At 41.1% G+C, this 15,879-nt stretch overlaps 1 protein-coding gene across 1 annotated transcript in view; it reads left to right on the forward strand.

Annotated features, from left to right (window-relative positions):
* The first annotated feature begins 917 nt into the window (after nucleotides 1-917).
* BARD1 (BRCA1 associated RING domain 1) overlaps nucleotides 918-15,879 on the forward strand; it is an 82,832-nt gene continuing 67,870 nt past the window's right edge. Inside the window, exons 1-2 of the mRNA XM_059168128.1 lie at nucleotides 918-1,196; nucleotides 12,840-12,896. Of these exons, the coding sequence (XP_059024111.1) occupies nucleotides 1,054-1,196; nucleotides 12,840-12,896 (200 nt within the window). The 5' untranslated portion in view covers nucleotides 918-1,053. The remainder of the gene's footprint in view (nucleotides 1,197-12,839; nucleotides 12,897-15,879) is intronic.

Below are 15,879 nucleotides of genomic sequence, written 5' to 3' on the forward strand. Positions count from 1 at the left end.
CAAATAAATAAATAAAATCTTTAAAAAAAAATTACATTTGTCTTCAGTAATATTTAGAATTGTTGAATTACTATATTAAAAAAATTGGGTTAGTTTACCATGTTATTATACCCTATAAGATTTTACTTAGTTTTGTCCATTCGGCTTTTACTAACCAAGGGTTTATTTGGAAATGTTATTTTATTGTTTTATTTTACTTTTACCATATAATGTATTAAGTTTTTTCAGGGGTACAGGTCTGTGACTCATCAGTCTTACACAATCGAAATGTTTTAGATGGTTACAGTGTAGCCTAAGGATTGGAGAGGACTTGGGTGGACACAGGGATATCAGCCAGAAGGCTTTGAGAACCATCTAGGTGAGAATGAGACAAAGGGCCTGAGGTGAAGACAGAAATGGGTAGATTTGAGAGTAAGTGTTGGGGTGGGGGATGCAAAGATCTGGGAGTGGACTGAGTGGGGAGGGTGAAGGGTTCTCTGCCTCTGTTGTCCCTATAATATGATGGTCAATGAAGGATTCCTATGTGAAGGGTAGACACAGCTTTAACAAACAAAACAAAAAGCCTGGAAAAGGTGGAAGGGAGGAGAAAGTTACTTTTTTAGAAGAAGGCGGCACATTCAGTGTCATGATCAAAACTCTTCCAAGCTTTCCGGCAGCCGAAACAGCACTCCTTAGAGATGACTCTTAACCAAAAATTCCTCGGTTTGTGGCTTTCCATCCCTTAAGCCTTGCCAACGGTCCCTAGAGCCAAGGGTTCGGGAAAGTCAAGGACCTACATTTTTTTCTCATTTTCACCCCTCCGGGCGGTCTGGACCCGCCCCCTTTCCCGCCAACCGCAGGCCCCACCCCTCCCGGCCCCGCGCGCTCCGGCTTTTGGCGCGTTTCTGCGGCCCCGCCCCTCGGCCCCGCCCCCCCACCCCCCAGCGTCCCTCCCGCCGGGACTCGGGGACCGCTCGGGCTGGGGTCGGGTCGCAGGCCGGCGGCGTCTCGGTCGTTGCCCGAGCCTGCCGCGGCTCCAGCCCTCTGAGGTGCCCTTCCCGGGAAGGCGGGGCGATGCCGGGGAACCGGCAGCCGAGGGTCCGCTCCGGGAACGAGCCTGGTCCCGCGCCCAGTATGGAGCCGGAGGGGCGCGGGGCCTGGGCCCACAGCCGCGCTGCGCTCGACCGGCTGGAGAAGCTGCTGCGCTGCTCGCGTTGGTAAAGACGGACCCTCCGGCGGGGGGCTGCGAGGGCGGGGGGCAGGGGTCGCCCCAGTCTCGGGGGAGGGTCGGGGATCTTTTCAACCCCCGGGATCCCTCTTCCCCTTGCCGTGGGGCAGTCGGCCGGCGAGCAGAGTCCAACCTCCCCTGGGGTCTGGTTTTAGTTATCGAACCTCCCTGGTCCCCGTTCACAGCCTTCCCGCGCGGCTCTCCTGCCTTTTCCTCACCAAACCCAACTAAGGTGGTAGTTTTCGAACTTGAGCGGGCCGGAGACGCGCCGGGGGGCGTGGCTAAGGATGCCGCTCGCAGGCCCCGCCTCCGCGGTTGGAATTGGTGCGGGCGGGGCTGAGACGTCCGCGCGTCCTGCCCGGCGCGGGGTTCCGCGGGACCCGAGCAGTCGCCGCGCCTCTGCGGGGCCCTGCTGAGTGGGCGGCCGCTGTCGCTTGTCGCTGAGCTGGCCCTTTGACCGCTTCTCCGTAGCAGCTCTTTCTGGGTACCCTTGTGGGAGGTAGATTGAAGATAGCAGTGGGATGACGCCGCCCGTCCATTTCTCGTTCAGTTTCTCCTTTCCTTGGTTTAGTCAAAAGCCTGGACGGCTCGGGGTTCCAGCTCTTACAGATGCTGTTTATTATCATTTTTTGTTACTTATTTTCCTTCATGCTGTCGCACCCTGGGAGTCTTCTCACTTCCAGGTTTTCATTATATCTGGAGGCAATCATTTTCATGACTGGCCCTCCATGCTTCTTGTCCTGTAGCTTTTCGTACTGCACACACCAAGGAGGTTTATAAAACGCAAAAAGACTTGTCACCTTTTTCATTTCTTCCAGAAGCACTGATTGAGTGAGGGCACGCTGTGTGGACAGCTCAGTATTTCTGCATCAGTACCACTCAGGCAGGTTTTCTGCCTGCTTGTAGCTGTTCCTGACTGTATTTCTTTTTTGGACTTTCTTTTGATTTGTGTTTTTTTCCCTCTGATTTCCAACCAGTAGAAATTTGATATACATAAAGTACAAGTAACACCGCAGCTTTTTCTTTAAACATGAAATGGACTTAACTGGTGGCTCAGTAGGGTAAGGGTAGGACTCTTGATTTTGGCTGGCATCAGTAATCTCAGGGCCCTGAGATCTAGCCCTGGGTAGGGAGTCTGAAATTCTCTCTCCCTGTCCCCTCTGTCCCTTCCCCTGCTCGCTCTCTCTCTTTGTCTCAAATAATAAATCTTAACAACAACAACAAAAAGAAATGGACTTAACTGTTACAGATCTTTTGCACTTACATTTTGTTTTATAAAACTTCAAAAAATCATCGCACCTCTTAGAAAAGTGGCACTTTTGCTAGAACACATGGAGACATTCTGAGTTGTGTATGTTTTTTCATAACACAGGTCATCCATTTGAGAATAAGAAATTTAAAACTGGCTCTGCTAGTTGCTATAATGAAGCAATTATAATCACATCTTCATAGTTTAACAAAAGTTAGACATTCACGTGCGGTTTCTGTATGGAAGACATGAGGGCGGCCGGCATCATAGTACTTCACCCAGCCTGGAGAGTCAGGCTGCCTGAGTTCAGGTTCCAGCTTTGACACAATGGCCCGGGTCAAATTCGTTGCCTCAGTTTCCCCATCTGAGTGATAATAGTGCTCAACTCATCCACCTGAGTCTCCCTTAATAATAAAAGATATTCGGGGCTCCTGGGTGGCTCAGTGCATTAAAGCCTCTGCCTTCGGCTCAGGTCATGATCCCAGAGTCCTGGGATCCAGCCCTGCATCGGGCTCTCTGCTCAGCGGGGAGCCTGCTTCCCACCCCCCCCCCCCCCGCCCCACTCTCTGCCTGCCTGTCTGCCTACTTGTGATCTCTGTCTGTCAAATAAATAAATAAACTCTTAAAAAAAAAAAAAAGATTATTGTGCCCCTGCAAAGTGCTCTTTTGGCCTTGGGACTTCGTTAGTGAACAAAGACAAAAACCTCAATCCTTAGGACCCTAACCTTCTGTAGGAGGGAAGAAACGAAATGAAATTATACATGTGAAGGGTTGAGTATGGTGGTTGTCATGGGATAAGTGATAAATAATAGCTGTTTTATAAAAATACAAAGAGGTATAGCCTGTTTCCTGAATGGTTCGGGCAAAACAAAGTATGTGATTTATAAGAATAATCTACAGGTTGTCCTAAAATCTAATACAGCCAATTCCACTTTTTATCCCCTTCCACATATTTTTCCAGTTTCTGTCTGAAGTGAGAAGACAAGAAGAGCCAAAGGACTGAAAGTGGACATCAGACTTTTTATAGGTGCAGACTTTGAATGCAGTTCATTCTGTTGGCTGGAGAATAATAGTGAACTCCAGTGATTTTTCTTAAAAAATTAATACATGAACCACTGATGGAATCACTACACTCACCAGTTTCTTTGCATTTTTTAACCCAGGGCTCTGCAAATTTCTTCTGTAAAGAGTCTTTTTATGGTAACTGTTTTAGGCTTTGCTGGCCACAGTCTCTGTTCCTATTCATTTTGTTTTTTTACAGCCCTTAAAAAGAGAGGCATGGGGGTGCCTGAGTGGCTCAGTTGGTTAAGCCATTGCCTCCGGCTCAGGTCATGATCCTGGAGTTCAAGGATCGAGTCCCACATCGGGCTCCCAGCTCTTCGGGGAGTCTGCTTCTCCCTCTGACCTTCTCCCCTCTCATGCTCTCTCTCTCTTTCTCAAATAAATAAAATCTTTAAAACAACAACAACAACAAACCAGGGGCACGTGGATGGGGTGGCTCAGTCTGTTGAGGGGTCTGCCTTTGGCTCAGGTCATGATCCCAGCATCCTGGGATGGAGCCCTGCATAGGGCTCCCTGCTCAGCGGGGAGCCTGCTTCTCCCTCTCCCTCTGCCTCTCCCCGCTGCTCTTGATCTCTAGCACACACGTGCTCTCTCTCTCTCAAATCAAATCTTTAAACAAAAACAAACCCAAAAAGCATTCTTAGCTCAAGTCTGTACAAAGACAGTCTTCTGACTAGATTTGGTGCATAGGCTATGGTTTTCCAAGCTGTTAAAATGAGTAGAATGTCTGAAGTTTAAAGATCCTTCTCAGGGTATATATTATATCACATGAGACTTAATATTTATTCTATTTTTTATTAATTATTGAGACTTAATATTTAGAAATGATTTTATGTTCTTCTCCATGAGTCTTTCTGTTTTGGCACTGTTCATAGTGAATAAAGGGTAGCCAGTTTCTCCTTACGCATGGGAAAAAAACAAAAAGACCCCAAACCGATTGTTTCCACCGCTGCCATTTCCTAGGATCCGCCGGTTATCATTGCTTGAAAGGAGCAACTCTGGGCAGTCTGCTTCTTGCTTTTGCTATCCACCATTCATAGTAGTGTCATATTATTTGAAATTGTGTGTCAGTATGCCCTTTTACAGAGTTTCAAAGTTCTACCCAGTGGGCTGGTGATTACCCCGATTACCCTCACATTCAGCTTGCAGCTGTTATCTATATTGTGTTCCCAGGTGTCACCTGTCTCGTGGAGCATATTGGATCTATTTTGCAGGAAGCATTACTTGTGAGTGAGGGTGGATTGGCTACATTACAGGGCATCCTTTCTTGACCTTTAACATAAGTGTGGCTCTAAGGTGAAGCGGATGGAATTTTTCAAGAGGCCAGATGTGACATTTGTGTTAGGTCCAAGCCTCACAACCAGATAGAAGCTATTTAAAGATTTGGAAAAATGAGACAGGAAGAACATATCATTTGAGAAGCTGACAGAAAGCATAGTTAGTAATAATGTGTTCCTAAAGGAAGTAGGAAAAAATAATAGGAGCTGTAGTGTTAAAAGCCCAAGTGTCATATGACACTGTTTTGTGAATTAAAATAATTAGGTACCTCTTGCCATTTGGGGCGGTGGCGGGGTGGGGGGGTGGGGGAGCTTTGGTCTCTACTACAATATAATTTGGAGTTCTAGCACGTTTTAAATCAACTTTTAGTAAAAAGTAAAATAGTGATCTTGTGATTTTTTTTTGGGGGGGTAGGTGATTTTATTTTTCTAAATCTTTTGTCATTTTAAAGGCAGTCAGGATTGTTTTTGTTTATTGCATAGCTTAGTTTTTAAGAGCATTGATTTTGAACACTGGCTTCAAATAGTGGCTCAGTGATTTTGGATAAATTATTTTATCTTTGTATGCTTTTTCTCATTTGCAAAATGAATTAGTAATAGTTTCTATCTTATAAGGTTGTTATGGGAATTAAATGAGTTAATATTTATAAGATACTTAGAGCAGTGCCTATTATGTTCTAAGTGCTGTATGAATGTTTGTAAAATACAGGATAGATTTCCTGACCCCAGCGTTACGCTTTTGCCTTCATTAGTTTTGAATGTTCAGAAGCATTTTAATAGGCCAATGATCCTTAAATGGGATGATTACTCCTTTGGCTTGCTCTGATGCTGATTCTTCATTAGGACCTCAAGCGATCACTGAGGCACTACATTAGTGATGCTGTGGTGAGACATTTTCCACCCTTAAGGAGCAAATGCTTAACTATAAAGGATAAAATGCATGCAGAGTTCGGGCAAAATTATCATGAGGGCCAAAGAGATGCAGGGAGGAGTACTTGGATGGTGCCAGTAGAGGAAAGCTGAATGCAGTCTTGGAAAGATTTTCATAGAAAAGAAAGGTGGAATGTGCTAATCACAGTATGCTAAAAGGTAATGTAGAATAAAGGAAAGGGAGTCAGGTGGGCAAAGAGTTAAGAAAGGGTCAGATTAGACCCTGTTTAGTGGCCTAACAACACACTATTCAGTTGATTTGCATAGTTCCTATGGAGAAGCAATTCGTGTAAATTTCCTATAATTCCAGTGTCCTCATCTATAAAATGAGGAAGCTGGACTAAGTGCTTTCTAAGACTCCCTTCAGTTTGCAGATTCTATAATTATTAGTTTCCACTAGATGTAAATCGTCATTTAAAACTTTCTTTTGAAGTTTAACATACATCCAGAAAAGGGCAGAAATCATTGGTGTTCAGCTTGTATCATATATCCTTCCTAATTGTGGGATTTACTTACTCATGTGGTATTTTGATTCTTTGATACCTGTTGCCTTCAGTTATACTACACATTTCATAAAGACAGGTACACATTTCGTAAAGACAGGTTCACATTTCTGAACACATAGTTTCTTAGTGTTTGTTAAATTAATGAGTGTATCAAAGAATCTAGGTTAAGTTAGGATCATATTTGAGGAGCCTTTGCAGGTGGAAATACTAGAAAGACCTGGTTAATTTCACTTGCTCACCAAGAATCCTCCATAGGTTCCTGGGGTTAATTACCCAGAGTGAACAATGACTAAGGTCTTAGGGCAAAAGTAGAAGGCAAAGGTCTTTGCCCCTGGGAGTTAGGGCTAGAACAGACCCATCACAGGCCTACACATGCCTGGTATTATATAGGACTTGGGACTGCCAAGAGAACCTTCCTATAGAGACATTGAGCACCTGTTCCTATAGTATAGGGGATCATCTTACAAGTGGAGTTATTGTTATATGGGTCTGGGACTTAGAGGAAAGATTTCAGGCTGGGAGTACACTTGACAGTCATCTGCATGTAGATGGTAATTTAAGTCCTTTTCTAGAAGTGAGCAGGGAAGCGAATATAAAGATGAACGACTGTGTCCGAGCCTTGAAACGCAACATTTGAACATTAGGTGGAAGAAGTGAAGCTTTAAAGACAGTTACTTAGGTACTGATTGCTTTGGAAGAAGGGGAAGAGAGGACAGAGTCAACCAGTACTATTTGAGTCAGATGCACAGGATATTCTCTGTGGCTTATCTGTCTCATAACAGTAGATCCTATTATAGTTAATTGTTAGTAGAAGTCTGTTACCCATTTGGCTTTTGCTATATTGGCTCATTGGTTTATTCAGCATTTATCAACACTAAACAATCAGACATGATTTAAAAAAATTTTTTCCCATGTGATTTAATCTGGCATACAAAATACACAGAAATAAGATGCTCTGTGTCATTATTCATATGCCTTACTTGATAACAATTTTGTTTATTCTAAAGATAGATAAAAGAAATTGTTTAATTGGCTTAGAGAGCCTTTTAACCAAATGTGTTCGTGCACACTTGGCAAAGTAACTTGGCATTTTTCTAAAATGTAAGAGCACTGTGGTAGCTAGCTATTTTGCCTGTCATTAAATAGCAGTTTATCTCATAGAAGCTTAGGGAGCCATTCTGTTAAGAAATAGGTCTGCCTCAGTATTGTAATCTCAACTGAATTTACTTTGCTTTTTTTCTTTGCAAAGAAATTTTTATTTCAGTAGGATATATTTTTTTAAAAATTGTTTTTTCTTACTACTTAGTTCTTCCCTAAGTTATAATCCTCTGGCCACGCCAATCTCTCCAAATCGACTACATGTAAAGTAGCAGAAATATGACTACAGATGGGAAAAAGTAGAGTAGCTGAATTTTCAAGGTACAGAAATCCTGTTACCATGCAAATGTCTTTTCTTATTCTTTTGGATTTTTTTTCTTTCTAATATATATGTATATCAAACAAAGAATAGGGTAAGGATAAAATAGAATTGTTAATATAAATTCATTTTTGCATGTAGTTTCCCATTTGCTTCATTCACTAAGGATTTATCGAAATTCTGCTGTTCATATAGCACCATGCTAGGGAGGTAATAGTGTGGTTGGGGAGCACAGAAAAAATAAAAGTCCAGATTTCTCGTTTGTAGGGCTACAGTCTATTTGGAGACTAGCAGGGAAAATAGGGAATCAAGCAGATAAAAGAGAAAATATTTCTCTTTCAGCATTGATTTCCAGAGCTCCAACGAGATGCCATCTCTCTGGAACTTTATAGAGTATTTCATATTTTTCTGAAGTCATATACTAACTTTGCTTATAAAATCACCTTGTTCAGTTATAAGCCCCTTAATATACAGATTGTGTTGCAGGCAACATTGTGTCCTTACACATCTGGCACAAGGTACAGATTTTGCATAGGTGATGGTGTGGAAATTGAAATCCAAGAATTTCTGTGCCTAAACTTTGTTTAGTGTTGTTTTTATTACATCATCCTGCATAGTATTTGGATGTGTTGGGCTTGAATAGTTTTGGGGGTAGAAGGGAGGAAGGGTATTCTAGGCTGGGAAGAGTAGTCTCAGCGATCCTGAGCTTGGTTTTGGACATTGGGTATTACTTGAGGAATGTTACAGAGAGCAGAGTTGAGAGCAGAGTTTTTGTGGAGGAGCAGTATAAGAAAAGGTTGCCTGCTTTGAAGTTACTGGGTTGTGAAGAACTTCTTAATATTAAGTTTTTAAAAATTGAAACTAATACATGCGTTAAAATATCAATGTATGTGGTGGTCATTAAATAAGTGAATGGCAGGTGAGCCCCAGTCCTTTTCTTTCTTTTTTTTTTTTTTAATTTTTAAAAAAAATATTTTATTTATTTATTTGACAGACATAGACACAGCAAGAGAGGGGACACAAGCAGGGGGAGTGGGAGAGGGAGAAGCAGGCTTCCTGCTGAGCAGGGAGCCTGATGTGGGGCTCGATCCCAGGACCCTGGAATCATGACCTGAGCCTAAGGCAGATGCCTAATGACCTGAGCCTAAGGCAGATGCCTAAGGCAGGCGCCCCCCAAATCCTTTTCTTTAAGGACCCACTATGATCAATTTTTTGTAATCTTTTAATAAGAGGTCGTCTGTATTTATATAAGCAGAATATGCCTCAGCTGGGAAGATGTCAGGTATCAGGAGGTGTATCATGACACATGTAACATTTTCTTGTTGATTAAAATTTAGATTGTTTCTGGTCTTTTGCTATAATCTGTGCTAGAGTGAATATCCTTTTCCATCAGCCTTTACATTTTAAAAATTTTTATTAAAATTATCCATGAACACAGTCAACAAAGTCAATAAAGCAAAGGCAATAAAAACATTCTTTTGCTTCATCTATACTTTAGAAATAGCTTCTTTCATCTCTTAGTTCTTTCAAGATTTACGTCTGCATTTCCAAATGACATGTTTCTATTGCTACTTCTTGAATTTTTCCATTTTAGACATTTATTTATCCACTTTCTAACTTCTTCCTCTAAAAGATGGTTTTCTTATTATCTATTAACTTTCTAGTATGGAAGATGACTCGGTTAGAATTTGTAGTACAAAATAATTTTCAGTCGTTATTTTGAAGGCCAGACATCCCTTGTTGTTACCCTTGAGATGTATTATGCTCTTCTGAATCCTTAAAAAAATTAAAAAAAAATATATACACATATATACACACATATTTATGTGTATACATTTATGACATTTTAGTTTTATTATTTCTTAATCTCTGGACTCTCTTGTTATCCTAAGTAGATAGCTTTGATGTTTTGAAGTTTCAGTTTTGTAAGCATCTGAGTATCTCTAAAGGATAAATTCCTGGCAGGGGAAAAGTTGAATTGAAAGTAGGTGCATTTAAAATTTTGATAGAAACTGTCTGGTTGTAATAGAAGTATCTTCTCAGCTAAGCAAGCTCTAGGCATTGTCAGAAAGCCTGGCTTTGACGTAGATCATTGCCACCCTCTGTATCTGTGTTTCTGAGCTGTACGTTAACGTTCTTTTGACTTGACATGGTCCCCGCCCAGGCTTGGTTATAACACCCTGTCCGTGCTCCTTCCCCTGTGCTCGCGGGCACATACTTCTCCATCACTCCTCCACTGTTGTTCTTTATCTATTAACAGCAACAAAATATATTCTCGCTCACTAATTAGAATAATCAGTACAATTGATCAGTTATTCATAGAAACTAGATTTAATTGCTAATCAAACTAGCATCTCATTGCTAGGGGAAGGAAGGGTCAGAACCATAGATAAAACGTTCAGAGTCATCTTTGAAAGGACATTTAAGTTTAGAAACAGAATCAAGGCACTGAGTGTAGAGTACTATGATAGAAAGCCAAAAGTCTGTGGACTGTGTTATGCGGAAAAGCCTACAATGGAGAGATGGGAAAGAAGCAGTTAACAAAATGCTAAAATAGGCAGAAAATGTGTTATAAGAAAATTAAGACTTAACTGAAGGAAAGGTTTCAGGAAGAACGTTGAGGTCAGTTTCCTTCACAGAAGGGGGAGGGAGAATGAGGCCTGAAAGTGCTTTTGGAGAGCAGGTTCAGCATTGTCGGGAGTTAAAGCTGGGGAGGTAAGGAGACAGAGTGAACACTGTGGAGCCCTCTGTTAGGACCTTCCATCTGTCGGCAAGAGCAGGGGCAGGAGGAGGTAGAGTTAGAGGCAGGAGCGAAACAAAGTGCTGTTTTTTCGGGTGGAGGAGAGAATGCCTACTTGTGCATGTTTAGGCAGATGGAAGAAGAAAGGTGGCTATAATGAGGAGAAGAGACCACTTTAGGAGACAGAAGATAAGGGATCTAGGGAGAGATGGAGCAGCGCATTTTAAGGAAGAGTGACTGCAGGAAATGTTTTCCTCTGAGCCTGAAGGGAGGGTTAGGATTATGGATGAAGAGGTAGGAATGGGTTCAGGTGGTAAAACACTCACACTGTTCGTCTCCAGTCACGTTAATGGAATTTCAGAGCATGGAGATGGTTTCAAATAGCATTTATTCATTTGTTTACTCACTGAAAATAAAATGTACTACTTTGGTAGAGAGACAAAGGTGAAGAAGCTACCAACTAAATTCATAGAGATCCAATCATCTCTCTCTCTCTCTCTTTTTTTCCTTAAGAGAGAGCAAGCAGGGAGAGAGGCAGAGGGAGAGAGTGGGGGAGAGAATCCCAAGTTGACTCTGCATTAGACCCAAGGCTGATCTCTGTCTCATGACCTTGAGATGGTGACTTGAGCTGAGATCAAGTCCAATGCTTAACTGCCTGAACCACCAAGGCACTCCTGCCTCTCTGTCTTTGTACAGTTATCTTGCCTCTCTGTCTGTTTATTATTCATAGCCTGAGATTAGGAGAGGAATGAGCAGGGCCTATCTGGCACTATAGATTGGCATCTGTGAGTGTCTAAGAGGTCAGTGGAAATATGGTGGTGGTGAAGGTGTGGCCTAGGGAATCCAAGGAGCTAGTGACCTGAATGGTGGTCTCTCGAGGTGGAGAGCGACCTGAAGGTGGAGGTTTGGTCGGAGTGATGGAATGAAGAGATACAGGGAATTATTATGATGGGGGAGGTGAAACACCACCACTTCCGAGATCGTAGAGCAGAGCTTGTAATGAAGTAGAATTCAACACACTTGATTAGGAGATAAGAGACGAGGTTTGGTAGATGAGATCATGAACAAAAATTGCAAGAGGAGCATGATCGTTGGAGCAGAGATCATCTTAATTTGCCAGAATCACAAAAGTGGCTGGCACGTCACAAGTCATATTTTTAGCGCTGTGATCTGTGTAGTGTGATAGAAAAATCAGATATTGTGAGTTTTAAAAAAGTAATGGGTTTTATAATGTCAGTGAACACCATTTTTGGTATCTTGAGGATAACATTGTAGATGTGTACTCTGTTTTTAGCATTCTTTCTGAAAGCTCAATTTCACTTTAATGTTCGGATCTATTAAAATGTGCAGCGCGATACTTTTGATCTTTGAAGAAATGTGGAAAACTGTTTTTATTGATATGTGGTAATGTGTACAGAGGTAATGGGATAATAATGGTGTAAATACCTTAAGGTCCTAAGGTTAGTGTAATAAACCAAGCACAAAAAATATACATCCTTTGAGAGCCTTATTTTTCCTGTTTGCTCTCACTGCATTATGCCCCCTGAAAATAATGACTTGATGTGTTTATTTTATTTTTTTTTTGATGTGTTTATTAATAAGTACTGTTACTTACAGAAGCTTATCAAAGGTAACAGGTATTTTGATGGACAATAATTGTATTTCTGTCTTTCTTCCCCTAATGCCATGAATTTCATTCAGTCTGCACAATGTCAACCTGAAGATTCCTATTTGTAGTTGCTTAAAGTACGAAACAGTCAACCAACTGTAAACTGAAAGAATGTCTGTATTTTTGACAAGGCATTGATGAAATGTAAATGGCCACTTAACAATAGCTAGAAGCCAATGTATTTGTATGGGAAACCGTGAATTCTTAGGGTCAGAGTGACCAGATATCCTGATTTTCCTGGGTCAGCCCTGATTTATACCTGGGTCCCAGTGTCCTATTCACTTATCATGCCCTTTCACTTGCAGAAATGTTCTCATATGGATAATATATGGTCATTCTATTTTTAAGCCTTACTTTGAAATGTATGGTCTGTACTTTGAATCATTAAGTGAAGCTATATCTTGGTAGTTGAAAGAAGCAGCCTGTGGTTGGTTTTGCCTGTAGGAGGTATAGAGATCCTGGCACAAAGTTGCTTCTTTGATTTCCCAGTATGTACATTATAAAAAATGTTACACTCTGTACCGAGTTTGGTAGTAGCTATTTGAGTCCAGCAGATGTGTGATGATACAGTATTTAATCGGGTACCAACAGCCTTTCAAATAAATACATCCTTCTGCTTTGAGGAAGAGAAATATGCTAGTGTTAGGCCTTGAATTTATGAAATGTTGGCTGTAAAATGTTTATCTAACAATGACCTAAGTCACTGGATTTATGAAATGTTGGGTGTAAAATGTTTATCTAACAATGACCTAAGTCTTGATTGTTTTCCTTTCTTCAAACAGCACTCATATTCTGAGGGAGCCTGTGTGTTTAGGGGGGTGTGAGCACATCTTCTGTAGGTAAGTAATTTTGATTTGATACTTAGTATAACTACAGTTTTTACTAGGTCATCATCATGTAATCATATTAATAACATTGCGTTATGTGTATGTAGCTCTCGTAAACTGCAGATCGCTCACTGTACATTCGCTCATTTTGATTCTTATAACTGTCTATTTACAAATAAGAGCATCAGAACTCAAAGGGGATGGCTTGTCCAAAGTTGCCAAGCTTACTAAGTACTTGGCAAAGCTTGGGGAGGAAAACCTGTTGTGTGTTTGAAGTATGTCTCTTTTTTCCTTCCAGTTACTTTTGAGTCTAGACTTTCCAACTTATGAAAATCTAATTCTTGTAGTTACTGGGTTGGTTTTCTAGGGCTGCTGTAACAAAGTATCAAAGACTGGGTGCTTTAGAATGATAGAAGTTTATTGTCTCACAGTTTGGGAGGCTCGAAGTCTGAGAGCAAGGTGACAGGCAGGGCTGTGGGGAAGACTCTGTTCTGTGATTATCTTCTACCTCCTGGTGGAGAATCTTTGTCTTCTGTCAGTCTTTGGCATTCCTTGGCTTGTAGAGCTATCACTCTGATTTTCACCTTCATGTTGACACGGCATTCTCTCTTGTGTGCATGTTTGTCCTTGTGTCCAAACTTGCCCTTTCTGTAAGAATGCTAGTTATGTTGGATTAAGCCTCACCTTGATGATCTCATGTTAATTTGATCATCTTAGAAAGTTCCTATTTCCAAAGAAGATCACATTCTTGGGTACTGGACATTAAGACTTCAACATCTTTTTGGGGGACACAATTTAAGCCGTAACAATTACTATGAAGTTAGATCCATGTTTTAGTAGGAAAGCTCTGGTTTATAGATTAGAATACTAGATTTTCATTTCATTCTATTTCTTATTTGGAGAAATAAATTCAAGGACCAAATGTCTTAGTTTAATTGTGAGACAGGGTTAATATAGCCTCCTTTGAGTAGTTTTTTCATGATTTCAGTTACGACTGTGTAACTTTCTGGCATGAGCAACTGTGATGTGAAGTTTAAGCAAAATGAAAATAATTTACTGTGTGACTGCCGCGGGCTGGGGATGTGTGGGAAGCAATTATGCTTGGGATCGCAATTTTCTTTCTGGAAACGTGGATCTGATATGTGGGACATATCCAGCTGGAGGGTGGGATAGGTGATAGTACCTTTACCTACCTGATAACTCCATTTGGAGGGTGACAAAGGATTTCAGACTTGACATGTGCAGAGCATGTCTGTTGGACACTCACCCCTTCCACGGTGCCTGTCTCGGTGATCTTTGTGCCCATAAAGGGCACCACTGATTGCAGAGTTACTCCAGGCAAAAACCACAAGTAATACCCAATTGCTCTTTCCTTCCTTACCACCTTATTAAGTTCTGTCACTTCCATCTCAAAATGTGTCTTGAATCTTGAATTTTTCCTCACTTTTCTCCATATTTACTACTGTTAACACTTTGGTCCAAGCCACTATCCTATTATCTCTCCTCAGATTGTTGTCATAAGTTCATAACTGGTCCCCTTCCCCATTTTCTGCATTCTTATCAGTGGTCTTTTAAAAATATAAATCACATCCATATCATTACCCTCCTTAAAATCCTCCAGTGGCTTCTATTACAGTTAGAATAAAATCCACACTCTTTGCTCTAAAGTTTGGAAGAACCTGTACAGGACCCAATTCCTACCTGCCTCTCTAACTATACTTCCCGCCAGCTCACCCTGTTCCAGCCATCTTCTCTTTTTAGTTCATTAAACATACTGAGTTTACAACTTCCCCAGGACTTTTGCACTTGCTATTTCTTCCATCTAAAATGTACTGCCAAATTTTTGTGAGGCTGACTTTTCATCAGTTACATTTTAGCTCGTATGTCACCTTCTCCAAAAGGCTCCCATGAGTTCTTTTAATCATTTAATCCCCTTATTATATGATGCCCCATTCCTGTCCTCACTTGCTAGTAAGCAGATTGATTTTGTTCTAGCTGATGGACGCACTGTATATAATATATCAGTGACAAATCTGCTGGAGCATATCAAACTCCATGAAATTGTAGGTAGTGGGTGTATGTGTGTGTGTGTTTGTTGAGTGGGAGAGAGATCTGTGCCTTGATGGGGTTCTAAAAGGGTCTGTGACTTAAAATGTTCAGTGAAAGGTTAAGATAGGCATGAGAACATCTTAAAGAGAAGGTCGTCATCTCTATATGACCTGAACACAGGAAAGAATAGATTCAGTGCAGTTTTGGTTCATTTTGATTATGACATGCCAAGAATTAGGGAAACTGTAGTCTTTGCAGATTTGAAGCTATGTAAAACTGTTGAGCAATGCTATAAATATCATGCAATTTTAAAAGATGGTTTGATATATACCAATCTAGTTGAAGCATAGAGGTGGGGGGGGCGGGTTGAAGGGGCACTGATCTTCAGGCATTGACAATGCTGTGGTAGTTTCAAGGTACTTTTCTGCCAATCCCTGATAAAAATAGTCCATGTATTCTTTTTAAGATAGAAATTGTTTAAAACTTAAGGCAGACATAGGCAAACTTTTGGGCTTTGGATCGTTTTACACCCTTAAAAATTGAGGACCCCAAAGCAGTTTTGTTTGTATATTTGCTGTGTGAAACCGAGACATTTAAAAAAATACTATTCAGGGACGCCTGGGTGGCTCAGAGGGTTAAGCCTCTGCCTTCAGCTCAGGTCATGATCTCAGGGTCTTGGGATCGAGCCCCGCATCGGGGTTCTCTGCTCAGCAGGGAGCCTGCTTCCTCCTCTCTCTCTGCCTGCCTCTCTGCCTACTTGTGATCTCTGTCAAATAAAGAAATAAAATCTTTAAAAACAAAACAAAACAAAAACTATTCAGTTAAAAGTAGCAATAATAAACTCTTTACGTAGTAACATAAGTAATACTTTTTTAAGGAAAAATAACCATAAACCAAGAAAAACTAGTGAGAAGAGTGACACTTCTATTTATGCAAATCTCTTTAT

Source organism: Mustela lutreola, chromosome 3 (assembly GCF_030435805.1).
Source record: "Mustela lutreola isolate mMusLut2 chromosome 3, mMusLut2.pri, whole genome shotgun sequence".
Taxonomy (NCBI): domain Eukaryota; kingdom Metazoa; phylum Chordata; class Mammalia; order Carnivora; family Mustelidae; genus Mustela; species Mustela lutreola.